Genomic DNA, 26,128 nt, shown 5'->3' with positions numbered 1-26,128 from the left:
ACCCAGACTGGAGTGCAATGGCGCGATCTCGGCTCACCACAACCTCCGCCTCCTGGGTTCAGGCAATTTTCCCGCCTCAGCCTCCTGAGTAGCTGGGATTACAGGCACGCGCCACCATGCCCAGCTAATTTTTTGTATTTTTAGTAGAGACGGGGTTTCACCATGTTGACCAGGATGGTCTCGATCTGTTGACCTCGTGATCCACCCGCCTTGGCCTCCCAAAGTGCTGGGATTACCGTGCCCAGCACCCCCCCTCTTTTTTTTTTTTTAAGAGTCTTGCTCTGTCGCTGTGGCTGGAATGCAGTGGCACAATCTCGGCTCACTGCAACCTGCACCTCCTGGGTTCAAGCGATTCTCCCGTCTCAGCCTCCTGCATAGCTGGGATTACAGGCATATGCCACCACCAACACCACCCCTGGCTAATTTTTGTATTTTTAGTAGAGACAGGGTTTCACCATGTTGGTCAGGCTGGTCTCAAACTCCTGATCTCGTGATCCGCCCGTCTCAGCCTCCCAAAGTGTTAGGATTACAGGCATGAGCCACGGCGCCTGGCCGAGAGCTTCCCTTCTTCTTAAGTGGTCAGGGATGCAGCCTAGCAACCTCTCACCCTAAGATTCCTGTGACATGGGGTGAGAGGGCCTGGCTGGGGACTCTTGTAGCTGGAACAGTTTAGAATTCCAAGCCCTCCCTCCCACTGGCCTGGGAAAGGAGTCAGGCTCCAGAGCTCATAACGTAGTAATTGCCCCAATCTGGGAGCTGAGCTGTTTGCGGAGCCTTCCCAGCCACCATCTTCAATCAGGAAGCCTGTCAGTGTGCAGGCCTAATTGACGCGGGTCTCCAACCCCTGAACGGCCCCCAGCCCCCAGCTCCTCCACCTCAAAGTTTGACCCTTGTTGTCTCTTTTGTTTCTTCTTTTTAAGTTGGTGCCAGTGATGTGATGTTTTTGGGAGCCTCGGAAAGTTGACGGTAACCAAGAGCAGCCGTTAAAAGAGCCAATTCTCTAGCTTCCTGGCGGTTGCTTGACTCCATTTTCTGTTGTGCATTTTTGATTTAGCAAGAAGCAAACATCCTAGGTGCCCTTGGGCGCCTCTTCCGCCCATCCAAGCGGACAGACTTCATTCTTTCACTGCTCGCAGGCATTCCCATCCTTGCTCTCAGATGAGCAGACTGACTGTAAGCTCTCCCTGACGCCTCGATTCCCCATGCGGAATGGGACTCCCTCATCATTCAGGTTCGAACGAGGAGGGGAGGGGCACTGCCTGGGACCCAACCGGGGGGAAACCTGGCTGGGACTTGCTACAAGCCCTGACTTGGCCTATGGGAGCTCCCCCTCACCTCTGTGCAGAGCTGAGGATCAGAGCTGCCAACAGAGCCGGAAACAAAAGACTGGGAGCAAACCTCCCATCTGACTGAGATGCAGTGACACAGAGGTGCCGCTGCATAATTTATCACCGGAGGTTTTCTGGACCTGGGAAGCTCCTGGCTCCAGGCAACACCTTTTGGGGGGAGAGGACCCTCCTTCTGTCTGGGTATAGGGCAAACCAGGTACAGAGAAGGGTATCAGGAGATGACACCTGATTAGCCCGTGAAATAAAGAAGCTGCAAGGTTGTAAGTGCCTCCAGGGATCTCTCCCAGCTCGGCAGCACCACCTCCTGTCATGCCTGGGGGGAAGCGGGGAGGAGGAGTGCTCTAAGTGTTCCCTTCCTATGTTCCCTTGGCCCCAGCCTTGGAGCTGGTCTGCCACCACGTGCAGGCATGGATGAGGACAAGAGACCGCTTCTCTGTTGAGTTGATTGTAGCCTCCTTCTAAACAAGTGGAGAGGCCCGGTTATGACATCCACTAGCCTAGCAAATAGGAAAGGCGAGCTCCAGGCAGGAAAGGGGAACTCCAGACTTTCCACCCTCCCGCCACAGGCCGTTTAAACAAGGAGTTGCAACCACAGGCTCAGAGAGCTAGTAGAAACCGACAACTCTACTATGTATCTCCCTCAAATGAGAATTTCTGCCCTTCTAGGAATGATCTCTTCCAATGACAATTTTTGCAAACTGGGACATGTGGATTTACAAACTGGGATATGTGGTCTAAAAAAATCCAAATATATTTCTGGAGCAGTTAACATTTTTGAGAGCTTTGCTGTGTCCCTGGCACTGTGATAAGCATTTAGTGTATGATATCACATTTACCCCTCACAATATCCTTATGAGGTAGGTACCATTAGATTCCTGTCTTATATTAGCTAGGTGTGGTGGCTCATGCCTATAATCCCAGCACTTTGGGAGGCTGGGTGGGCAGATCAGTTGAGGTGAGGAGTTCGAGACCAGCCTGGCCAACATGGTGAAACCCCGTCTCTACTAAAAATACAAAAATTAGCTGGCACAGTGGCACATGCCTGTAGTCTCAGCTACTCACGAGACTGAGGCTGAGGCAGAAGAATTGCTTGAACCTGGGAGGCAGAGGTTGCAGTAAGCCAAGATTGTACCACTGCACTCCAGCCTGAGAGATAGAGTAAGACTCTGTCTCAAAAAAAAAAAAAAGATTCCCATCTTACAAAATGGGAAACAGGCTCAGAGCAGTTTGCTATCATACAAGTAGTTAGTAACGAGCCAGTTTTTGAACCCAGTCTGAGCTGTTAACCCCCCATCCTATGCTACCTCTCGAAATAGAATATTTTCAATCCAGGCTATCCCAGAAGATCTGGGTTGGGAAGATCTGTATTTCATCTTGGATTGACCTCTCGTCTCTGTTTTCAGACATCTCCTTCTCAGGGAATCTCAATGCATAAGGAATTACTTCTCAGGTGCTTTTTGAGGGAGAGACACTTTATTTTTATTTACTTTTTTTTTTTTTAATTATTTTTAGAGACAGGGTCTCACTCTATTGCCAAGGCTGGAGTGCAGTGGCATGATCATAGCTTACTGTAGCCTTGAAGTCATGGGCTCAGGAGAAGAGAGATACTTTAAAAGCCTTCCGGAAAATGTGCTTTGTTGCTCCCTGAAATCACGTGTCACTGTGTGGACCTTCTTATTTGACATGTAGGGGGAGAGGAAAGCAATATTTTGAGCAGCCCTTAACAGAGCATAGCCATGTTTGAGCACTGTTGGATCTGTGAAATCTGTTGACAGCTTCCAGGTAGGGCAAGTATAATTTTGAGGATCTATACAAAGACAGCCTGGCATCAGCTACATTCCTGGGTTGAGAGGGAAGACAAATCCAGATGAAGATAATGGGATTAGTATGAATAACAAGAACAATAAAAGCTGCCTCGTATAAACCTCATGTGTATTATCTCATTTAGACCTCCCAGCCACCCTATGAAATAGGTACTGTTATTACTCCTGATTTACAAAAGTGGAAACTAATCCATTTCTTAATTGCTCTGTACTTTAGGCTCTGGATTCTCTTGTCCTTGCCTCCTCAAAACTAGTTGGTAATAAGCCAAGCTCGGTGGTTCACGCCTGTAATCCCAGCACTTTGGGATGCTGAGGCGGGTAGATCATGAGGTCAGGAGTTCAAGACCAGCCTGGCTAAGATAGTGAAACCCCCATCTCTACTAAAAATACAAAAATTAGCTGGGTGTGGTGGTGGGCACCTATAATCTCAGCTACTCAGGAGGCTGAGGCAGAGAATTGCTTGAACCCAGGAGGCAGAGGTTGCAGTGAGCTGAGCTAGTGCCAGTGTACTCCAGCCTGCGTGACAGAGCAAGACTCTGTCTGAAAAAAAAAAAAGGCAAGGATAACTGATACCATGTGTTTCAAGCTCTTCCAGAGAAAGGCAGTAAAGCAAGAATGCAGTTATTCATGCCACCAACTTAACCCATGGGGGTGGCACTGCTGCCTGGTACACGGTAGGGTTGTCAGACATCTCAAATCCTAAAATAGCAGGTCTTAATCATGCAGTGTTGGGTGTGACAGTTCTGGAGTGAGTCAAATCTTTAATAGTAATAGCAAGAGCTATTATTTATTGACCCCTTAGTATGTGCCAGGCAATAATGCAAAGCCCCCCCCTTTTTTTTTTTTGAGACGGAGTTTCGCTCTTGTTACCCAGACTGGAGTGCAATGGCGTGATCTCGGCTCACCGCAACCTCCACCTCCTGGGTTCAAGCAATTCTCCTGCCTCAGCCTCCCGAGTAGCTGGGACTACAGGCGCGCACCACCATGTCCAGCTAATTTTTGTGTTTTTAGTAGAGACGGGGTTTCACCAGGATGTCTCGATCTCTTGACCTTGTGATCCACCCACCTCAGCCTCCCAAAGTGCTGGGATTACAGGCCTGAGCCACCGCGCCCAGCACAAAGTCCTTTTTATGAATTAACTAATTTACTTCTCATAACATCCTTGTAACATAGGGGCTTTTATTATCCCAATTTTCCTGTTGAAAAATTAAGGTATAAAGAGATTAAATAACAGCCCAGGGTCAGATAGCTAGGAACTAGCAGGGCCGGGATTTGTATCCTGGGGAGTTTTGTTCCCATGTGCTTAGCATTATGTTCTTCCGCCTCATAACTTTGGAGGCTAACCATTAAGGACTTCTTTTCTGTATGTAACAGTAGCAAGGGAGAGCTGAACTTTCTTGGAGCTGTAATCATGTGTCTGATACTGTCCCTTTTGAGAGGGCCCACTGAGGAGAAGACTTCACCTGGTAGATTTTCTTTCTTTCTTTTTTTGAGATGAAATTTCGTTCTTGTTGCCCAGGCTGGAGTGCAATGGCGTGATCTCTGCTCACCGCAACCTCTGCCTCCCAGGTTCAAGTGATTCTCCTGCCTCAGCCTCCCAAGTAGCTGGGATTACAGGCATGCGCCGTCACACCTGGCTAATTTTGTATTTTTAGTAGAGACAGAGGTTCTCCATGTTGGTCAGGCTGGTCTTGAACTCCTGACCTCAGGTGATTTGTCTGCCTCGGCCTCCCAAAGTGCTGGGATTACAAGCATGAGAGCCACGGCGCCTGGCCTTCACCTGGTAGATTTCCAAACAAACCAAGTTAAGCTGGCCTCTAGGGATAAGGGGAATAAAAGGGACCATGGGACAGAAGTAAGTAGAGTCAAGTCAGTTTCACAGTCAGATAATACAGCTGGTGAAAGGAACTCTTGTAGGAGAAAGGAGTAAACACAACCTGGGTGGGACTGGGAGGCATCCTTGCAGAGGAGAAGATTGCTGTTCTCTTTAGTACTGGTTAGGTAGGAAATAACTACTTTTATTTCTGATATTTTGAGTCTCTTTTCCTTTGACTCCAGCTTTCACAAGCTTCTAGAGGAGTGTTTCATTCATTCATTCATTCATTCATTCAACAAACTAGTATTATTGCTGCCAGTGGATAAAAGGAGAGAGGCATATGCTAATATGCTTTAACATATTATAAATGAATGGTGATTCCTCCTTTTCTCATTGTAATCCTAATCCCTTCCACAGTAGGGTAGCCATCAGAGTCCAGAATACTCACAGGGCACTCCTTAAGCCTTCTCATCTCTGGTTCAACTTGAAAAAGCTGCTCTGTAGCTGTATATAGTCACTGAATACCCGTGTGCCTCCACGTGACAGGTGTGGTCCACCTTCAGCTGTGCATTCTATGCAATGGTGGAGAGCAGTGCCTCTAGACACTTGAATGTGCATCTGTGTCACCTGGAAAGCTTACTGAAAGTCTAGACTCTGAGATCACATTAAGAGAAGAATACTAGTTTAAGTGTCAGAATGGGGCTGGCATCCTGGCTCTCCTACTTACCTCCTGACCTTGGCCAAAGCAGGTGCCCTTACCTGTTAAATAAGCGTTGCAGTCACTGCTCAGGGTTATTGTAATGATTCAATGAGAATGCAAATGTGTATGCAAAAGTAGCTTGCAAACTAAAGAGAAATTGCAAAGTATAATTATTTGTTATCAGAAGCCCGTTCCTTCCTGGACCAGCAACAGTCCCAGATTCAGAAGCGCTGGGACCCCAGACTTTCCTCGCTTCATTACTTTACCTCTGGGCGAGGGAAATGAGTCTTTACTTTAGCAGTAACCAGAAAGAGAGGTCACTGTTTGAGACCCATAAATTCACTGCATATTTGCTGTTGGAAAACATATAAAAGAGAGGGACCCAGAAGTTGTAAATTCTCCCTTGACCTTGGGGTTTTGGAGATTCTCACAATAGTAATCCTACTTATTGGGAAGCAGTATAATCACCTGCCTGGGTGTGAATGCTGGCCTCAACCCTTAGTGCTTGTGCAGTCTATCTACAGACTTAACCTTTCTGTGGCTCATTGTCCCCAACTATAAAGTGCTGATAATATTAGGTTGGCACAAAAGTAATTGCGATTTTTGTCATTAAAAGTAATGGCAAAAACCACAATTACTTTTGTGCCAACCTAATAACAACAGTACCACCTCCAAGGGTTGCTGAGAGCCTTCAGTGATGTCGCATATGAAAAGCATTTAGAAAAGTACTCAGAGGGCACCTGGTAAGTATTGGATAAATGATAGCTGCATTATTCCGAAGCTTTTGCTGTGTGCTAGCCCTGTGCTAAGCAGTTTATATGGATGAATCTTTACAAAGCCCTCTGAGGTAGAACTGCTAATATTCTCATTTTATGGATGAGGAAACTGAGGCCTGGAGGGATTAACTAACTCGCTCAAAGTTGTAGAATTTGTGGTAAAACCAAGATTTGAACCTTAGTCTTTGACTCTAGAGTCTATGCTGTCTACTGCTAAGTTAGTATAGACAGCATACAATCTGTCTACCAGATGGATGTTTCCCTTCTTTTCTTTATATCAGGGGTGTCTAATCTTTTGGCTTCCCTGGGCTACACTGGAAGAAGGATTGTCTTGAACCACACATAAAATACACTAACATTAACAACAGCTGATGAGCTAAAGAAAAAAAATCGCAAAAACTCTCATGTTTTAAGAAAGTTCATGAATTTGTATTGGGCCACGTTCAAAGTGGTCCTGGGCCATGCAACCCACAGGTTGGACGAGCTGCTTCACATGAAAGCAGTGAGGAATTGGTAAGGTGGTGGGAGTGGGGCAGATGAGATGCGAAAGGTAAGATTTTAGTTAACCTCTGCAGAAAGGCCCTATGAGTACATTAACATATATCCCCAAAGCTGGATGGCTTCATGATCATAGATCCCTTGTGGAGAGATCTTTTCCATGGTGAATTGCATTAGGTGGTGGGGCTAGAGCCCAGGCCCCTGGAGGCTAAGGGAGCTTGCAGTGTGGCTGGCAGCTTTCAAGGCCAGAAGCATAGCTGAGTGTTCTAATGCAACACTTCTTAAAACGAAGGCTGCATTTTGCCACCCACAGTCATTTGTTTCCTTTCTTCACTCACCATTCTTTTCCTTAAAAAGGGTTAAAAGCTGCCTTTATGATTACAGCCAGGACTTGAGTGAAAAGGCAGAATTCTACCTCTGAGGACCCCAAAGGGACAGCAGTTGTCCAGAAGAGCTGGCTTTTTGGAGTATAATGTGTCTGTTTACTGTATGAATGCCCAAGTCAAGCGTTTGCCTGACCGGTGGCTGCCCGCCCTTCACTGCAGCGGACGCTGAGAGGTTGATTTGACAGGCAGGAAGTCAAGGCCCTTCAACTGCCTGCAGCTCACTTGATGCCCACTGATGGAATGCTTTGCTCCTAAAGGCTGTGCGGGGAAATCAGGACTTCTGTTATCACTCAGCCAAAGGCAGGGGTGGGGCCCTAAAAAAACAAACCAGGGCCAGAGTGGCTCAAGCCTGTAATCCCAGAACTTTGGGAGGCCAAGGCGGGTGGATCACAAGGTCAAGAGATCGAGACCATCCTGGTCAACATGGTGAAACCCCGTCACTACTAAAAAATTAGCTGGGCATGGTGGCGCGTGCCTGTAATCCCAGCTACTCAGGAGGCTGAGGCAGGAGAATTGTCTGAACCCAGGAGGCGGAGGTTGCGGTGAGCCAAGATCGCGCCATTGCACTCCAGCCTGGGTAACAAGAGCGAAACTCCGTCTCAAAAAAAACCAGTTGGAGGTTCTCCCCTATCAGTATGGCTTTTCATTTGCACGCAGCCCCAGGACAGTGCTGTGCTTGCTCTCTCTATTCTGGTACTCTGATTCTTAATATCAAGGCTTTTTGGAAAAACTTAGTCCCCACAGCCCTGTATCCACACACCCCAGCCTCCATTATTGAGTATCTTTGGTGTGCCAAGGCATGAGGTTAGTTTCTTCCACCTTTATTTTTTTGTGTAATCTTTGTGGCTTTTTTTTTTCTTTGAGTCTCCGCTTTGTCAGCCAGGCTAGAGTGCAGTGGCGTGATCTTGGATCACTCCAACCTCCAGCCTCTGCCTCTGCGGTTCAAGCAATTCTTGTGCTTCAGCCTCCCAAGTAGCTGGGACTACAAGTGTGCACCACCACGCCTGGCTACTTTTTGTATTTTTAGTAGAGAGAGGTTTTTGACACGTTGGGCAGGCTGGTCTCAAACTCCTGACCTCAAGTGATCTGCCTGCCTTGGCCTCCCAACGTGCTGGGATTACAGGCGTGAGCCACTGCTTTTGGCCCCTCGTGGCTTTTTTTACAAACAAGAAAACTGAAGGTCAGGGAGCTACGTGACTTGCACAAGGTCACATGGCTGGAGGATGGAACCCGAGTCTGCCTGCTCCAGGTCCAGTCCTTTGTCCTCCGCCCAACCTCCTCCTCCAAGTCCCCCCTTTTTTCTCTCTGTTCTTATCACAGCTTTCATCCTGAATTCCCCTCTGGTACATCCCCACTCTCTACTGTGTGTGGCTAGTAGCATTTCTCAACCTCTATTGATGTTCTGGACCAGCTAATCCTTTGACCCAAAACAGGGGCCTGTCTGCAACGTTATAGAATCTTTTTTTTCTTTTTTTCGAAATGGAGTTTTGCTCCTGTTGCCCAGGCTGGAGTGCAATGGCACGATCTCGGCTCACTGCAACCTTGCCTCCCAGGTTCAAGCAATTCTCCAGCCTCAGCCTCCCAAGTAGGTGAGATTACAGACACCCACTACCACGCCCGGCTAATTTTTGTAGTTTTAGTAGAGATGGAGTTTCGCAACATTGGCCAGGCTGGTCTTGAATTCCTAACCTTGGGTGGTCCGCCCACCTCTGCCTCTCAATGTACTGGGATTACAGGCGTGAGCCACCTTGCCTGGCCACATTATAGAATCATCTCTGGCTTCTACCACCAGATGCCAGTAAGCACCACCAAGCAGGACAACCAAAAATATCTCCAAGGCTGGGCGTGGTGGCTCACACCTGTAATCCCAGCACTTTGGGAGGCTGAGGCAGGCGGATCATGAGGTCAAGAGATCGAGACCATCCTGGCCAACATGGTGAAACCCCATCTCTACTAAAAAAATACAAAAATTAGCTGGGCATGGTGGTGCGCACCTGTAGTCCCAGCTACTGGGGAGGCTGAGGCAGGAGAATTGCTTCAACCCGTGAGGCGGAGGTTGCAGTGAGCCGAGATCGCGCCACTGCACTCTAGCCTGGCGCCTGGTGACAGAGCAAGACTCTATCTAAAAAAAAAAAAAAAAAATCTCCAAACATTGGTAAATGTCCTCTGGGGGACAAAATATTCCCAGTTGGGATCCACTTCATCCTTTTTCCTCACTGTGATACCCCATGAAGGGGATCTGTGTGCTGGGGACCCCATCACATGGAGTGTAATTAACATCTTTGCTGTTCAATTCAGTCACACTACTGAAGTTCCTCGGGCTGTGTGTGTCCAGGATCTGAGTGAGAAAAGCCCTCCTCCCTTCTCAGAGCACTCAGAATAGGCCAGAGAGGATGGAGTTGGAGCAGGAGCAGCTGGGTCTTTTAGTGCTTCCTGGGGAAGAATCCTCTACCCTGTATTTGCAGAGAGATCTGAAGAGACAGGAGCACTGGGCTTGGAGCAAGGCCTTCCTGTGAGGTATAGAAAGACTGCACCTCCCAACTGGACCTCACTTGGCTTCCGCAGGAAATCCTGCATTTTTCTTTTTGAGACAGGGTCTCACTCCATCACCAAGGCCGTAGTACAGTAGTGAGATCATGGCTCACTGCAGCCTCAACCTCCTGGGCTCAAGTGATGCTCCAACATCAGCTTCCAAATAGCTGAGACTACAGGCATCCACCACCACGCCTGGCTAATTTTTGTATTTCTTTCTGTAGAAATGGGTTTTCGCCATGTTGCCCAGACTGGTCTCAAACTCCGGTGCTCAAGGGATCCACCCGCCTCACTCTCCCAAAGTGTTAATATTACAGGCGTGAGCCACCACACCCAGCCCAATCCTGCATCTTTTCTAGGGCAGCTGATTCCCATAGCGTGTGAAGGGGTAGGGCCAGGCCTCAGTTGAGAATCTGGTGAAAGCTGTGATCCCTTACCCCAGAACTGTATGTTATACCTGTAGCATCAGGGATTCACAGATCCCAAAAGCCATCCATCTATCCATCCATCCATCCATCCATCCATCCATTTTCATAACGAAGAGTGTGAGCTCTTCCTTTTGCTCACGCTTACTCTTGGGGTTGAAATGAAGAGGGAAAGGTCTAGAGCTCTTTCTCTGCTTTTGGAGGGCATGGCAGCACACCTTTTCATCCCAGACCCTAAGCCCTAGGCTAGGCCAAGGAATTGTAATGGAGACAAAGATGTACATCAAGGAGAGGAGCTGAGAGAGAAAAGCTGGACCAGGTACAGCGTGCAGGAAGAGGGGGTGACAGTTTTGAGCTGACTCCTTCTCTGTTTCAGCCCAGCCTGAGGGCAGGGCCCAGCTGAGGGGAGGAAGAAGAGAAGAAAGGAAGGGGGAGAGATGAGCAGTGTGCTGCGGCCCCCTCTTTCCCCAGCTGCGAGCAGAGCAGCCCAGCGGGTTGGATGAATGCTGGGAGCGGGGAGAGTGACCCTGGCAGAACCCTTTGTTCCAGCTGAGGCTGGAGCGGGGCACTGAGCCATTCACACGCCATCCCAGGGCATCCTGCTGGGCACGCTGGGGAGGGGGCACAGCAGCCGGTCATGGGACTTGGCCAGGCAGATAGCTCGATGCTCAATAGGGAAGCCCAGCTGCGTGCTGCTGAGGCCGGGGGAGGGGCTGCATCTGCCAGCCTTCCTCAAGGCTGTGGCCTGTGCCACAGACAGGAAGACCCTGGCAGGTCCCAGTTACTCTGCCCTGAGGTGGCCTTGTCCCTCCCCCCTCTGGCCCCACTCCTCCCGGTCACCATCTTCAAAAGTAATGTCTGACTGGGGAACTCACAGCAGCCCACGCTGCTTCCTGCTCCCCTGCGTGGCTTCGGGGAGCAGGAAGAGGCTCGGGCATTTGAATTCCACCGTTAGTTCTTCCCCTACTTGCCCAACATCCCAGGGTCGGGTTCAGGACAGAGGCAGAAGCATCCATATCTCAACCTAGTTTTGGTGAGAAGGATATGGAGGCCTCTTAACGTCACCCCTTCTGTGCCCTGTTCCCCTTCTTCAAGAGCACCAAATCTCTCCGTGGCATTGTTTGTTTTTTTGCAAGGGATTTGTTTCTTTTTTTCTTTTTGAGATAAGGTCTTGCTCTGCTGTACCGACTGGATTGCAGTGGTGTGATCATAGCTCACTGCAGCGTTGACCTCCCCCAGGCTCATGCAATCCTCCCACCTCAGCCTCCCAAGTAGCTGGGACTACAGGCATATGCCCCCAGCTAATTTTTGTTTTATTTTTTCCGAGACAGAGTCTCACTGTCGCCAGGCTGGAGTGCAGCGGTGGGATCTCAGCTCAGTGCAACCTCCGACTACCTGGTTCAAGTGATTCTCCTGCCTCAGCCTCCCAAGTAGTTGGGATTACAGGCCTGTGCCACCACACCCAGCTAATTTTTGTATTTTTAGTAGAGACGGCATTTCACCATGTTGGCCAGGATGATCTCGATCTCCTGACCTCGTGATCTGCCCACCTCAGCCTCCCAGAGTGCTGAGATTACAGGTGTGAGCCCCCGCGCCTGGCCTAATTTTTTTAGTTTTTTGTAGGAACAGGGTCTCACTATGTTGCACAGGCTGGTCTCGAACTTCCAGGCTCAATCAATCCTCCCATCTCAGCACCTCAAAGTGCTGTGATATAAGAATGGGCCACTATGCCTAGGGTAGGTGACATCATCTGTCTCTGGGCTCTTGGAGGTGCTATGCAGAAAAGCCCTGTCACTGAGGGGGTCACCTGGAATCTTTGTAAGCCTTAGGTCAGAGGGTATCTTCTGGGTTATCTATGCCCTGGAGGAGGCATGGTTTTACTGCCTGCATCTCCCTTGAAGTGTCACTGTGTCTCCTCGGGTGACGGTGACCCTGGACTAGGCTTCTCAACCTTCCCCTTGGAATGGACTTTGGTTGAGCAGGAGCTGAGCCCTCACTGATTCCTTTTCCCTCTGCCCAGGCCTGGCCAGTAGCCCTGAGTGTGCTTGTGGTCGGAGCCACTTCACATGTGCGGTGAGTGCTCTCGGCGAGTGTACCTGCATCCCTGCCCAGTGGCAGTGTGATGGAGACAACGACTGCGGGGACCACAGCGATGAGGACGGATGTAGTAAGTACCTCCCCAGAGGCAGTGGGAGGTGGTGGAGAGGAACCTGGGGGTGGGGGGCAAGGGCCAGGCTGATGCAGTGTTCTCTGCATCATCTGTGTCGGACTCAGAGAGTTGGTCTCTTGCAAGCTTGATAGATATTGACATTCGGGTAGTTTGTTTACTATACATGGCTCCAACTCTCCTGTGTTTCTTTTCGTTTGTTCATGCGTATATGACCAAGAAAACAAACTTGAAAACAAGCGTAAAAAAAAAGAGAACATCCTTGAAATAACACAGTTTTAAAAATAGGTGTCTCTATTTTTGGGACTATGTACTACATATTTGTGCATTTTAAAATGTATATACTATACACAAACGTGGGTTATTTGTATGTTTCTTAGTTTGGTATTTTGTACAATAAAACTTGTTTTTTCTGATACAGAGTCTCACGCTGTAGCCCAAGCTGGAGTGCAGGGGCACGGTCTTGGCTAACTGCAACCTCCACCTCCTGGGTTCAAGTGATTCTCCCCACTCAGCCTCCTGAGTAGCTGGGACTACAGGCATGTGCTACCATACCTGGCTAAGTTTTTGTATTTTTAGTATAAAAAATGGGGTTTCACCATTTTGGCCAGGCTGGTCTCAAACTCCTGACTTCAAGCGATTTGGCCACCTCAGCCTCCTAAAGTGCTGGGATTACAGGCATGAACCACCATGCCTGGCCACACCTTTTTTAATAACATAAACTTTGTAAGAAATCTTATATTTTCTTTAAATCTCCCTTTTCCCCTAGCATAGTAACATCTGCACAGTTGGCCAGGGTGACCTGTCTTGGATATGTTGCTAAGCCAGTGTCTGGGTTAGAGGTGCAATCTCTGACCTACCTGCAGCATCTGTATCTGAGGGTGGCTAATTAGTCTAATGGGAACGGAGGTACAACCTGGACCTCATTAACCCTAACCATTTCAGCTAATTGTGTTGATGATAAATGCTTCACTTTCATGTAGCATTTTCATAGGCATTATCTTAAAAGGCCTCTATGAGCTGAGTATAATTATCCCCATTGTACAGCCAAAAAGACTTCAGCTCAGAGAAAGTAAATGACTTATTCAGAGTGCTATGTAATGAACTGGAAATTGAGCCCAGGTGTGTCAATCAGCATTTAACAAGAGGAAAGGAGAAAAAAGGTGCTTCTTTCTCTTGCTCACGTTTTTCTTATGCTTTTCTAGCAGCTGTGAGTTCTTTGGGTTGTTCTTCCCCTGCTACAGCTTCCGCTTAGCTTCTTAGCTGGGGATGGGCCTAAAAGTCAATAAGGAAGGACTATAAAACAGACAAGGGGGCCAGGCGTGGTGCCTCATGTCTGTCATCCCAGCACTTTGGGAGGCCAAGGTGGGCAGATCACTTGAGGCTGGGAGTTTGAGACCAGCCTGGCCAACATGGCGAAAACTCGTCTCTACTAAAAATAAAAAAAATTGAAAAAATAAAATGCCAGGTGCAGTGGCAGGCACCTGTAATCGCAGCTACTTGGAAGGCTGAGGCATGAGAATCCGTTGAACCCAGGAGGCGGAGGTTACAGTGAGCCAAGATTGCACCACTGTACTCCAGCCTGGGTGACAATGAGACTCTGTCTAAAAAAAACAAAAACGAAAAAGTCAGGCTAGGCACCATGGCTCATTCCTGTAATCTAGCACTTTGGGAGGCTGAGGTAAGCAGATCACCTGAGGTCAGGGGTTTGAGACCAACCTGGCCAATATGGTGAAATCCGATCTCTACTAAAAATTGCAACAACAACAAAAAATTACCCAGTGTGGTGGCGTACGCCTGTAATCCCAGCTACTTGGGAGGCTGAGTCAGGAGAATCGCCTGAACCCAGGAGGCAGAGGTTGCAGTGAGCCAAGATCACGCCACTACACTCCAGCCTGGGTGACAGAGTGAGACTGGGTCTCAAAAAAAAAAAAAAAAAAAAGACAAGGGGATTTGGAGTGAAGGACCATCTGGCCTAGTTGAGCCTGAGTTACGTATACCAGGGTGACTGACTTTTCCTTTCTTTTCCTGGGACTCAGTGCTACCTACCTGTTCCCCTCTCGACTTTCACTGTGACAATGGCAAGTGCATCCGCCGCTCCTGGGTGTGTGACGGGGACAACGACTGTGAGGATGACTCAGATGAGCAGGACTGTCGTGAGTGCTGGCAGGGGCCGGGCGGACTCCATCGATTTCTACGGGAAAGGATTTTCAATCAGGAAGCAATGCCCCAGGTCCACATGAACCCTTGTGTTTTCAGCACTATATCTTGTCCTTTCACTTCCTCTCTCAGTCAGATAAGCTGCTGAGAGGCAGCCACCTCCTTCAGAGCCCTGGGGGCAGCACTGGAGCTACTCGACTGCTCCAGAGGGTTTTAAGTCAGGCTTCCAGGCACCAGACCCCCACTGCCTGCCGCAGCCTGACTGCTCTGTACCCACAGCCCCCCGGGAATGTGAGGAGGACGAGTTTCCCTGCCAGAACGGCTACTGCATCCGGAGTCTGTGGCACTGCGATGGTGACAATGACTGTGGCGACAACAGTGATGAGCAGTGTGGTGGGTGGCCCCAGCAGAGGGAGGCAGGCAGGGTGGCCAGTGGGTGGCCTGGCTAGGGGAGGAGAGAGCAGCGATGGCCCAAGCACTGCCAAACCTTCTGGATATCTGGAGCAGCTAGAGGAAGGCGGGGGTGGGGTGGGGTGGGGTGGGGTACAGAGCCGCTCAGACCCCCCCAGGAACTGTGGATCAGGAGGCTGAGGCCTTGGTTCTCCCTGGAGAGTCTGCACTGGCTCTGGGGTGCCATTAGGGACTGGAGCAGATCCGCCAAAGCCAGTGAGGTTGGGAGTCAGAGAGGAGGGTGAGAGGGTTGCCTGTGGGCCCCCTCAGGATCGCTGTACCATCGCATCCCCCAGACATGCGCAAGTGCTCCGACAAGGAGTTCCGCTGCAGTGACGGAAGCTGCATTGCTGAGCACTGGTACTGCGACGGTGACACCGACTGCAAAGATGGCTCCGATGAGGAGAGCTGTCGTGAGTGGCCCCGGACCTCAGGCTGTTGGGTTGGATGAGGGCAGACAGTTCTGTCCCATGGGTAAGGGCGAGGCTGAGGAGTGCATGTACCAGGGACAAGGAGCATGGTGCCTCAGCAGCAGCTCCTCCTAGGCTGAACTAGGGAGGGAGCAAGTTCCCCAGTGGGAAGGGAGGGCTCCCTTTGGTCCATCTGAATATGGGTGTCTCTAAAGGCGGTCCCAGATGAAACCTGGTTACATCTCACTTGAGGAAGCTCTCCTGCCTGAGCATCCTGCCTGCTTGAGGAATCAGGGCCCTTCTCCTTCATCCAGGCCTGAATGTGTGTCCCTCCCCACCCCTGCCTTCCCTCCAGCCTCAGCCGTGCCAGTGCCCCCCTGTAACCTGGAGGAGTTCCAGTGTGCCTACGGCCGCTGCATCCTCGATATCTACCACTGCGATGGCGACGATGACTGCGGAGACTGGTCGGACGAGTCTGACTGCTGTGAGTGCTCTGGCCAGCTGGGAGGAGGGGAGACCAGGCTGGAAGAACTCCTCGGGTGGCAAGGCGCAGGTGCCAGCTGGGGCAGGAGTTCAGAGGAGGAGTTTCTGGATTTCCTAATCCCTCTTGGAAGGAGATGGAGGAACTGGGGTTCTGGGGCCGTGGCCTTCTAGTCTGCCACGGGACACTGTGCACAGACTGGCTACAGACAGAAGTCTTGTGTTTCCCTAGCCTCCCACCAGCCCTGCCGCTCTGGGGAGTTCATGTGTGACAGTGGCCTGTGCATCAATGCAGGCTGGCGCTGCGATGGTGACACGGACTGTGATGACCAGTCTGATGAGCGAAACTGCAGTGAGTGGGGGAGTGGAAAAAGGCTGGGCTGGAGCTAAGGAGAGGGCTTGTGGAGCCAAAGAGGCCACTATCAGCTGGGCATAGTGGCTCAGGCCTGTAATCCCAGCACTTTGGGAGGCCAAGGCAGGTGGATCACTTGAGATCCGGAGTTCAAGATCAGCCTGGGTAACATGGTTAATCCCCATCTGTACTGAAAATACAAAAATTAGCCGGGTGTGGTGGCACATGCCTTCCAGCTACTTAGGAGGCTGAGGCAGGAGAATCGCTTGAACCTGAGAGGCAGAGGTTTCAGTGAGCCGAGACTGCACCCCTGCCCTCCAGCTTGGGTGACAGAGTGAGACGACATCTCAAAAAAAAAAAAAAAAAAAGACAAAGAGGCCACCACCCACTACCCATAAAGCTTGAAGACATATTGGATAAGACAACCACGTACAGTTGTATACGTTGTGCACTATGCAAAGGCAATATGTCCAAAGGGAAGCCAGTCACATAATAGATTTATATACTCATGGTAGTTTTCCAGCAGATGGCTATAAAGTATCCTGAGGAAAGATCACCTTTTTCTGATTCACACAAAGACGCCATATAGACCAGCTGTGATCCTGGTGTCAAGAGCAGCATGGGTACTGACATAAGCTGCAGCTTTGGGTGGCAGGGAGAGTTTCAGGCTGAAATGGGGCCCGCCTTTCATTCAGCCTTTGCTTTGCGCAGCCACCTCCATGTGTACAGCAGAACAGTTCCGCTGTCGCTCAGGCCGCTGCGTCCGCCTGTCCTGGCGCTGTGATGGGGAGGACGACTGCGCCGACAACAGCGATGAAGAGAACTGTGAGAATACAGGTGGCGTCTCCCAGGGTGCAGAACCCATAGCCTATAGTTGGGGTGGAAGGGTGAAAAGACAGTTTTATTGCAGTCTTTCCAGTTGGGTTGAGGTTTTACCAGTGTAAAATCCGGGTGTACCATTGACCTGCGGCCTTATGGCCTGGAGCACGGTATCAGAGCTGCGAGTTTCAATTGCCACTCCTATTCTAACTCACACACTGCCAGTGCCTTTAGCTCTGGTCTAGTGAGGAAGGACTACCCTCCATCTGGCAGCCCCCACATGTGCTCCCCTGGCCACACCCAGTATGGAGCACATGGATGCACTTTTTCATTCTGTTCTGTATTTCTCACCATCCCACTGTAGAGAAAGCAAATACAGATACTCAGCCAGGCCTGTCTGAGCTGCTTCCTGCCCGGGACCCCCACCCTCCCACCTTGAGTCTCATCTGTCTCCAGCTTGCCCTAGAAAATGACAGGCTCCCATCTCCTTGTGGACCCAAGCCCTGCCTTGCTGTGACCTGACCCTCCCTCTCTCCCTCCTTCCTTCCCCCTCTCTAGGAAGCCCACAGTGTGCCTCGGACCAGTTCCTGTGTTGGAACGGGCGCTGCATTGGGCAGAGGAAGCTGTGCAACGGGGTCAACGACTGTGGTGACAACAGTGACGAAGGCCCACAGCAGAATTGCCGTGAGTGTCCCCAGTGGGCGGACCTGGCCCATGGTTTGTGGACAAACCCCACCCATAGGGTTCAAAGGGAATCCTCCCTCAGGACTCTCCAAGCTTTGGGAGCTGTTCTCCGTGGTCCAGGTGGAATGCCAAGTTGGCTGTCTGGGGGAGGATTCTGGGCTCAACTCCCAACTCTGGCTTGGCTGGCACAGGGCCCCGGACGGGTGAGGAGAACTGCAATGTTAACAACGGTGGCTGCGCCCAGAAGTGCCAGATGGTGCGTGGGGCAGTGCAGTGTACCTGCCACACAGGCTACCGGCTCACAGAGGATGGGCACACGTGCCAAGGTGAGCTGGGGCCTGGTTTGTAGCAGAGTCGGGGTTCTGGGCCAGGGCAGCAGACAGTCAGCTGTGTTTCCTATGGGTCAGGCATTTGAAGGATGTGACCTCATTTAATCCTCACAATAACCCTGGGAGGTGGGGACCATCCTTCCCATTTCACAGATGGGGAAACTGAAGCTCAGAGAGGTTAAGTAGCTTACCAAAGGCCACACAGCTGAGGAGCAACAGAGTTGGGATTCCAGCTCAGCTCTGCATGACCGTAAAGCCCCTAACCACTTCTTAGACGGCCTTTCCAGTAGGCTGGAAAGTAGATGGAGATGTGGGCAGAAAAGCAGCTCGGCAACCTGGGAGCGGGGGATGGGAAGATGGCAGAAGGTAGATCTCGACATGCCTGGTGTTCCCAGATGTGAATGAATGTGCCGAGGAGGGGTACTGCAGCCAGGGCTGCACCAACAGCGAAGGGGCTTTCCAGTGCTGGTGCGAAACAGGCTATGAACTCCGGCCCGACCGGCGCAGCTGCAAGGCTCTGGGTAAGGGCTGTTGGCAATTGGCTAGGTGGGCAGAGGGATGAGCATGGAGGAAGGTCAGGTGCTCTGGTCCTCAGGGATTTGCAGAGAGGTAGAGAGATTTCCATCACAGTAAAAAACAGTTGCATTCTAAGTCCCAAGAAAAACGCCGTTGGGTGGAGTGGGGTGGGATGAGCTAGGGTGGAGTAGGGTAAAGTGGGGTGGAGGAGTATAGTTTAAGGGTTGCTGCTCTTCTGGTACTGATGCTGACGGCTTGGGGCATGCCCTTGTGGGCAAGTGGCTCCATCGGTCAGCTGAGGACCTGTTGATGGGTACCAGGGGCAGCTCTGCAGCCCCGTGGGGACCCAGTGTTTGTCCTGTGTCCCAGGGCCGGAGCCTGTGCTGCTGTTTGCCAATCGCATCGACATCAGGCAGGTGCTGCCGCACCGCTCTGAGTACACACTGCTGCTCAACAACCTGGAGAACGCCATTGCCCTTGATTTCCACCACCGGCGGGAGCTTGTCTTCTGGTCAGACGTCACCCTGGACCGGATTCTCCGTGCCAACCTCAATGGCAGCAATGTGGAGGAGGTTGTGTCTACCGGGCTAGAGAGCCCAGGTAGGGAACCAGGCCCCATAGACAGGGGCAGAGCCACACCATGTGTGCAGCACCGGTGGGAGGAACAGGCTAGTCAGTGGTTTGCAAACCTGAGGCAGGAGGACATCTTTGTCTTCCAGTGAAATCTCAGCTGGAGTGCTAACGTAGAAAACATTTGTTAGCGTATATCAAACGTTCAAATATAACGTTTATAGGTTCAAATATAACATTTGCGCCGGGCGCGGTGGCTCACGCCTATAATCCCAGCACTTTGGGAGGCTGAGGCGGGTGGATTGAGGTCAAGAGATCGAGACCATCCTGGTCAACAAGGTGAAACCCCATCTCTACTAAAAATACAAAAAACTAGCTGGGCATGATGGTGCGTGCCTGTAATCCCAGCTACTCAGGAGGCTGAGGCAGGAGAATTGCCTGAACCCAGGAGGCGGAGGTTGCGGTGAGCCGAGATCGCCCCATTGCACTCCAGCCTGAGTAACAAGAGCGAAACTCCATCTCAAAAAAAAAATATATAACATTTGCTCATTATCAAGCTCAATCAGTGAGACTAATGAGACCATGTCGTTGAATGTGATCATGGGAATCAGGTTTATGGATGACAGAGTTCTCTATCAGCCTTCGCATCTAGTTTATTTCTGAGTTTGTTTCAATTGCTTAGTATTAAAAATATTCCGACCTGTAATCCCAGCACTTTGGGAGGCTGAGGCGGGCAAATCACAAGGTCAAGAGATCAAGACCATCCTGGTCAACATGGTGAAACCCCATCTCTACTAAAAACACAAAAATTAGCTGGGTGTGGTGGTACGTGCCTGTAGTCCCAGCTACTTGGGAGGCCGAGGCAGGATAATCACTTGAACCCGGGAAGCAGAGGTTGCAGTGAACCGAGATCATGCCACTGCAGGCTGACCCTTGACACAGCCGAGATCCAGCCTGATGACAGAGTGAGATTCTGTCTCAAAAAAAAAAAAAAAGAAAGAAAAAAGAAGGACCAGGCACAGTAGCTCATACCTGTAATCCTAGCACTTTGAGAGGCTGAGGCAGGAGGATCACATGAAGCCAGAGTTCGAGACCAACTTGCTCAACATGGTGAAAGCCCATCTCTACTAAAAATACAAAAATTAGCCAGTTGTGGTGATGCGTGCCTGTAGTCCTAAATACTCAGGAGGCTGAGGCTGGAGAATCGCTAGAATCTGGGAGGTTGAAGTGAGCTGAGATCCTGCCACTGCCCTTCAGCCTGACGGCAAAGTGAGACTGTCTTAAAAAAAAAAAAAAATTCTGATTGAGCTGGAGAAGTATATCAAAATGTTTTATAGATTTTAAAAAAAACAAACAGCTCACTTGGCAATCTCAGACTATTTTACAAACAGGTGAAGTGGTCAAATTCAAATTTGATATCGAGCACATTGGATTCAAATGCTTAGGGAAATTCCGAAATGCCTCTGCAAAACCCTAGATGACAATTTCCAAACCCCTGGGTCAGTGCAGTGGGGGACCCTGGGAACAGATCAGGGAGCAGAATTCAGGGAGTGAGGCATGCTGGGATGTGACGAAGAAATGCATGTCCCTGGACACTTACTGGACTTTTCTTTGCCTCAGTTTCCTCATCTTCATGGAAATTACAGTATCTAGCTCACAGAGTTGTGATCGTTAAAAGCCTTCGTGTATCTAAAATGATGACAATAGTGGCTGGCCCAAGAAATTGTACCTGCACAAGTTTGCTCTTGTTACTACGGCACAGGGGCGCCTGGGCTGATTCTTGACATTTTCTGCTGCTGCTTCTCACCAGGGGGCCTGGCTGTGGATTGGGTCCATGACAAACTCTACTGGACTGACTCAGGCACCTCGAGGATTGAGGTCGCTAATCTGGACGGAGCCCACCGGAAGGTGCTGCTGTGGCAGAACCTGGAGAAGCCCCGGGCCATTGCCTTGCATCCCATGGAGGGGTGAGTAAGTTGGGTCTCAGGCTCCCAAATCTCTCTTGCAATCTCTCAGGACAGTTCCCAGGCTATCTGGACTAGACGTTCTGGGGATACATCCTCAAGGTATGGTGTAGCTGGGCGTGGTGACGGGTGCTTGTAATCAAGCCTGTAATCCCAGCACTTTGGGAGGGTGAGGCAGGCAGGTGACCTGAGGTCAGGAGTTCGAGACCAGACTGGCCAACATGGTGAAACCCCATCTCTACAAAATACAAAACTTAACCAGGCGTGGTGGCGGGTGCTTGTAATCCCAGCTACTTGAGAGGCTGAGGCTGGAGAGTCACTTGAACCCAGGAGGTGCAGTTTACAGTGAGCTGAGATTGCACCACTGCACTCCAGCCTGGGTGACAGAGTGAGACTCTGTCTCACACACACACAGAAAAGATGTGATGTTAATAACATGGGCTCTGTACCCTGACACACTTGAGTCTGGGTCCTGGCTTCGTAGTAACTGGCTGTGTGGCCTTGAGCCAGGTAAGCTCTCTCTGCCTTGTTTACTCATTTCTAAATTGGTGATTTAAAAAAAATACCTCCATCATAGTTGTGTGAAGATTAAATGACGTGATGCATTTTAAATTGCATATAATACACATTAGATAAGTTGTAGGTATTTAGCATTTTTATTGTTAGCTCATAAGGTTGACATAATTAATACAAATTAATGTTATTAGTAATTCATAAGAATTATAATTAATTATTACAGCCTAAAAATTAATAGAGGGGCTACCTTGCCCAGCCCCTCTATTAATTTTTAGGCTGAAATAATTATAATTCCAGCACTTTGGGAAACGGAGGTAGGAGGATCACTTGAGTCCAGGAGTTCAAGACCAGCCTGGGCAACATAGTGCGGCCTCATCTCTCCAAAAAGTGTTTTAAATTAACCTGGCATTGTGTCACATGCCTGTAGTCCCAGGTACTTGGCAGGCTGAGGTGAAAGGATGGCTTGAGACTGGGAGGTCAAGGTTACAGGGAGCTGTAATTGCACCACTGCACTCCAGCCTGGGTGACAAAGTAAGACCCTGTCTCAACAAAAAGTTAAATAAATAAAATTGAGAAATGGTCAGGTGCAGTGGCTCACGCCTGTAATCTCAGCACTTTGGGAGGCCGAGGTGTTCAGATTGCTTGAGCCTAGGAGTTCAAGACCAGCTTGGGCAACATAGCAAAATCCCATCTCTACTACAAAAAGTACAAAAATTATCTGGGCTTCATGTGCGTGCCTCTGGTCCCAACTACACAGGAGGCTGAGGCAGGAAGATCACCTGAGCCCTGAAATTCCAGGCTGCCATGAGCTATGATCATGGCTCTGCACTCCTGCATGACAGAGTGAGACCCTGTCTCAAAAAAAAAGATTAAATTTAAAATTCGGAAATGTGAATTAAAGAAAAACTCCTGAAATGGAAGTTCTTACCTCTGGCTTTTAAAAATTCTACGCAGTTTCAAGGGAGGGAGTGTCTTATAAGATCCTGCAGTATGTGTCAACTGTTTTAGAAACTGTGTGTGTGTGTGTGTGTGTGTGTGTGTGTGTGTGTGTGTGTGTGTAAAATACAAAAGGGGCCAGGAGTGGTGGCTCAAGCCTGTAATCCCAGCACTTTGGGAGGCCGAGAGTGGGCAGATCACGAGGTCAAGAGTTTGAGACCAACCTGGTCAACATGGTGAAACCCCGTCTCTGTTAAAAATACAAATATTAGTTGGGCATGGTGACACATGCCTGTAGTCAGCTACTGGTGAGGCTGAGGCGGGAGACTCACTTGAGCCCGGGAGGCAGAGGTTACAGTGAGCCGAGATCGTGCCACTGTATTGCAGTCTGGGCAACAGACTGAGACTCTGTCTCAAAAATAAAAAATAAAATAAAATATAAAAGGCAGTGGAAGAGATTGTGACAAAGAAGAAAGTGCCTGTCCTAATATTACGTTATATTGTCAATTCTGCAAGACTTTTGTCTGTTATGTTCACCTCTGGATTTCCAGTGCCTAAGATAGTGTGTCCTGCCCATTGCAGGTACTAAAAAGAAATTATTAAATTAATAAATGCCCTGTCTAAAGACATTTAAATTCAAACACTTAAAAAGCATTCTGGGGCTGGGCATGGTGACTTATGCCTGTAATCCCAGCATTTTGGAAGGCCGAGGCAGGAGGATTGCTTGAGTTCAGGAGTCTGAGACCAGCCTGGGCAGCATAGCAAGACCTCATCTCTACTACGAAAAAAAAAAAAAAATTTAGTTAGGTGTGGTGATGCTGGCTGCTCAGAGGGCTGAGGGCCTTCTGAGCCCAGGAGATTGAGGCTGCAGTGAGCTGTGAACATACCTGCCCTCCAGACTGGGTGACAGAATGAGACCCTGTCTAAAAAATATGTATATATGCATTCTGTGGACCAAACGTTGGAGTACCCTGAGTGAAATGGTTAAATGCCCCCTACCTGATTATTCTCCTGGTTACCTACCTGTTCTCTGCTGCCCACTTCCCAATTTCCTTTTCTCTCTTCCTAGTACTATTTACTGGACAGACTGGGGCAACACCCCCCGTATTGAGGCCTCCAGCATGGACGGCTCTGGACGCCGCATCATCGCCGATACCCATCTCTTCTGGCCCAATGGCCTCACTATCGACTATGCTGGGCGCCGTATGTACTGGGTGGATGCTAAGCACCACGTCATCGAGAGGGCCAATCTGGATGGGAGTCACCGTAAGGCTGTCATTAGCCAGGGTAAGGCCCTTCCTTCACTCTTCATCTCTTATCCTCCTACCCCCATCTCTGCCCCCAGGAGCCTTGGCAGAGGCTGTATGTAGTTGCCAGTCCTGGGCCCAGGGGCCATGGCAGAGCATACCCAGACTGAGGGCTTCCTGGACTTTCCCCAGGTCTCCCTCATCCCTTCGCCATCACGGTGTTTGAAGACAGCCTGTACTGGACAGACTGGCACACCAAGAGCATCAATAGCGCCAACAAGTTTACAGGGAAGAACCAGGAAATCATTCGCAACAAACTCCACTTCCCTATGGACATCCACACCTTGCACCCCCAGCGCCAACCTGCAGGTAAAAACCTGCCCACCGGGTGAGCCAGAGTAGCCTCATGGTTGTGGTGGCCTCTGTTGCCTCTGCGAACCTTCCTTGCCTTTAAGAGTTGCCTTTTCTTCCCGTGGGGAAATCCAGCAGGGCACTGACATGGGCTCATTCCTCCCTCTGCTGGACATTCAGGGCAGTACAACAAGATTCACGAAAAGAAGCATTAGGCTTTGCCGTTCCCAGCTAATTCGTGCAGACATTTACAGGGCATCGCCTATGTGCCAGCACATCACTGTGCTAGCAGAGGGGGAAGATCAAAAATAATAAGAAACAGTTTCTCCCTTCAGGGAACTCACACCCCACCAAAACCCCTATTCCCTAGTCTTGGGGTCACTTTGGCAAACCTTTGCTGATCTTCTTGCTCTGGGCTCTTTGAGCAGGGAAAAACCGCTGTGGGGACAACAACGGAGGCTGCACGCACCTGTGTCTGCCCAGTGGTCAGAACTACACCTGTGCCTGCCCCACTGGCTTTCGCAAGATCAGCAGCCACGCCTGTGCCCAGAGTAAGTGGGTCTGCGACACCAGCCTCCAGGGAGGCGGTTGTGAGGATAGGGAGGAGGAACAAGGGGTAGGAGATGGAGGGATTATTTGTCATGGGAAGAACCACATTCCTCAGGGAGCCCTGGAGAGGAAAAACTTAAGAGGCTGAGGGATCTTCTATCAAAGCTGAGGACTGAGGACCCAGCAGTAGTTGGGGAAGGCTCAGCGACACCACCTGGTGGAGTGTGAACACCTACAATCAGGCTCATGTGTCATCTGCCAGGCAGGATGCCTTCTCTATGGGCAGCATGAGGGCTTTATGCTCTTGTAGAAAACCGGGGAATGATTACCTACCTTTTTACCTTTAGCCTCACCCTGTTGAAGACTTTCTTTTGGCCCTTAAACCAGAAAGCCAAAGTTAGAATCTCTGATGATGTTCTGTGTAAGTAGGTAGGTCCTGGATAAATATGTGTCAAACAAGTGAAAGATATTGGGATTTCCTGGTCTCTCCCTCAGCTGCTACTTTGGCTTCCCCTGGGATCCTGCAGGGTTGTTACTTTGGGAGGTTAACCCTGGAGAGCGAAGCGCGCAATGACTTTTTCTAAGAGTAGTCCAGAGAGGAGTGGTCCGGGTGTATGGCATGACCAGCAGGGGGCCCGGGGTGATTCCTTACACATCAGCAGCAGTTCTTTACTGCTGCCCACCCAGCTGACCCTCTGAAATCTGGATAAAATAAAATTCTTCTGGGACCTGGGTCCTTTCTTTTTTTTTTTTTTTGAGACTGAGTTTCGCTCTTGTTACCCAGGCTGGAGTGCAATGGCGTGATCTCGGCTCACTGCAACCTCCGCCTCCTGGGTTCAGGCAATTCTCCTGCCTCAGCCTCCCGAGTAGCTGGGAGTACAGGCATGCGCCATCATGCCCAGCTAATTTTTGTATTTTTAGTAGAGACGGGGTTTCACCTTGTTGACCAGGATGGTCTCGATCTCTTGACCTCGTGATCCACCCATCTTGGCCTTCCAAAGTGCTGGGATTATAGGCGTGAGCCACCGCGCCCGGCCGGGCTGGGTCCATTCTAGAGAGTGCGGTTAGTGACAACATTCAGAAGTTTCATTCATACGCACATTAACCAAGAACTAACTTAGTTTCATGTTCTGAGTTTTCCCCTTCCTTTTTTTTTTTTTTAAGACATAGTCTCACTCTGTCACCTAGGCTGGAGTACAGTAGTGTGATTTTGGCTCACTGCAACCTCCACTTCCCGGGTTCAAGTGACTCTCCTGCCTCAGCCTCCCAAGTAGCTGGAACTACAAGTATGCACTAGCATACTCAGCTAACTTTTGTATTTTT

At 49.9% G+C, this 26,128-nt stretch overlaps 1 protein-coding gene across 2 annotated transcripts in view; it reads left to right on the top strand.

The window, feature by feature from the left end:
- Positions 1–26,128, top strand: part of LRP4 (LDL receptor related protein 4) — a 64,492-nt gene that overhangs the window by 5,433 nt on the left and 32,931 nt on the right. The window contains exons 1-16 of one of the 2 annotated variants that reach the window (XM_078340968.1): positions 12,066–12,123; positions 12,326–12,472; positions 14,512–14,628; positions 14,912–15,025; positions 15,379–15,495; positions 15,848–15,976; positions 16,205–16,324; positions 17,036–17,161; positions 17,702–17,827; positions 18,019–18,153; positions 18,552–18,677; positions 19,042–19,272; positions 21,053–21,209; positions 23,728–23,945; positions 24,098–24,274; positions 24,685–24,807. In XM_078340968.1, the coding sequence (XP_078197094.1) occupies positions 12,081–12,123; positions 12,326–12,472; positions 14,512–14,628; positions 14,912–15,025; positions 15,379–15,495; positions 15,848–15,976; positions 16,205–16,324; positions 17,036–17,161; positions 17,702–17,827; positions 18,019–18,153; positions 18,552–18,677; positions 19,042–19,272; positions 21,053–21,209; positions 23,728–23,945; positions 24,098–24,274; positions 24,685–24,807 (2,206 nt within the window). In that variant the 5' untranslated portion in view covers positions 12,066–12,080. Of the gene's footprint in view, positions 1–12,065; positions 12,124–12,325; positions 12,473–14,511; positions 14,629–14,911; positions 15,026–15,378; positions 15,496–15,847; positions 15,977–16,204; positions 16,325–17,035; positions 17,162–17,701; positions 17,828–18,018; positions 18,154–18,551; positions 18,678–19,041; positions 19,273–21,052; positions 21,210–23,727; positions 23,946–24,097; positions 24,275–24,684; positions 24,808–26,128 lie in introns of those variants that run through there. The other variant, XM_035262556.3, reaches the window with a different exon arrangement.

The sequence above is a fragment of the Callithrix jacchus genome, chromosome 10 (assembly GCF_049354715.1).
Source record: "Callithrix jacchus isolate 240 chromosome 10, calJac240_pri, whole genome shotgun sequence".
Taxonomy (NCBI): Eukaryota; Metazoa; Chordata; class Mammalia; order Primates; family Cebidae; genus Callithrix; species Callithrix jacchus.
The sequence above is the reverse complement of the archived record's forward strand: the minus strand, read 5'-3'. Positions and strand labels throughout refer to the sequence as shown.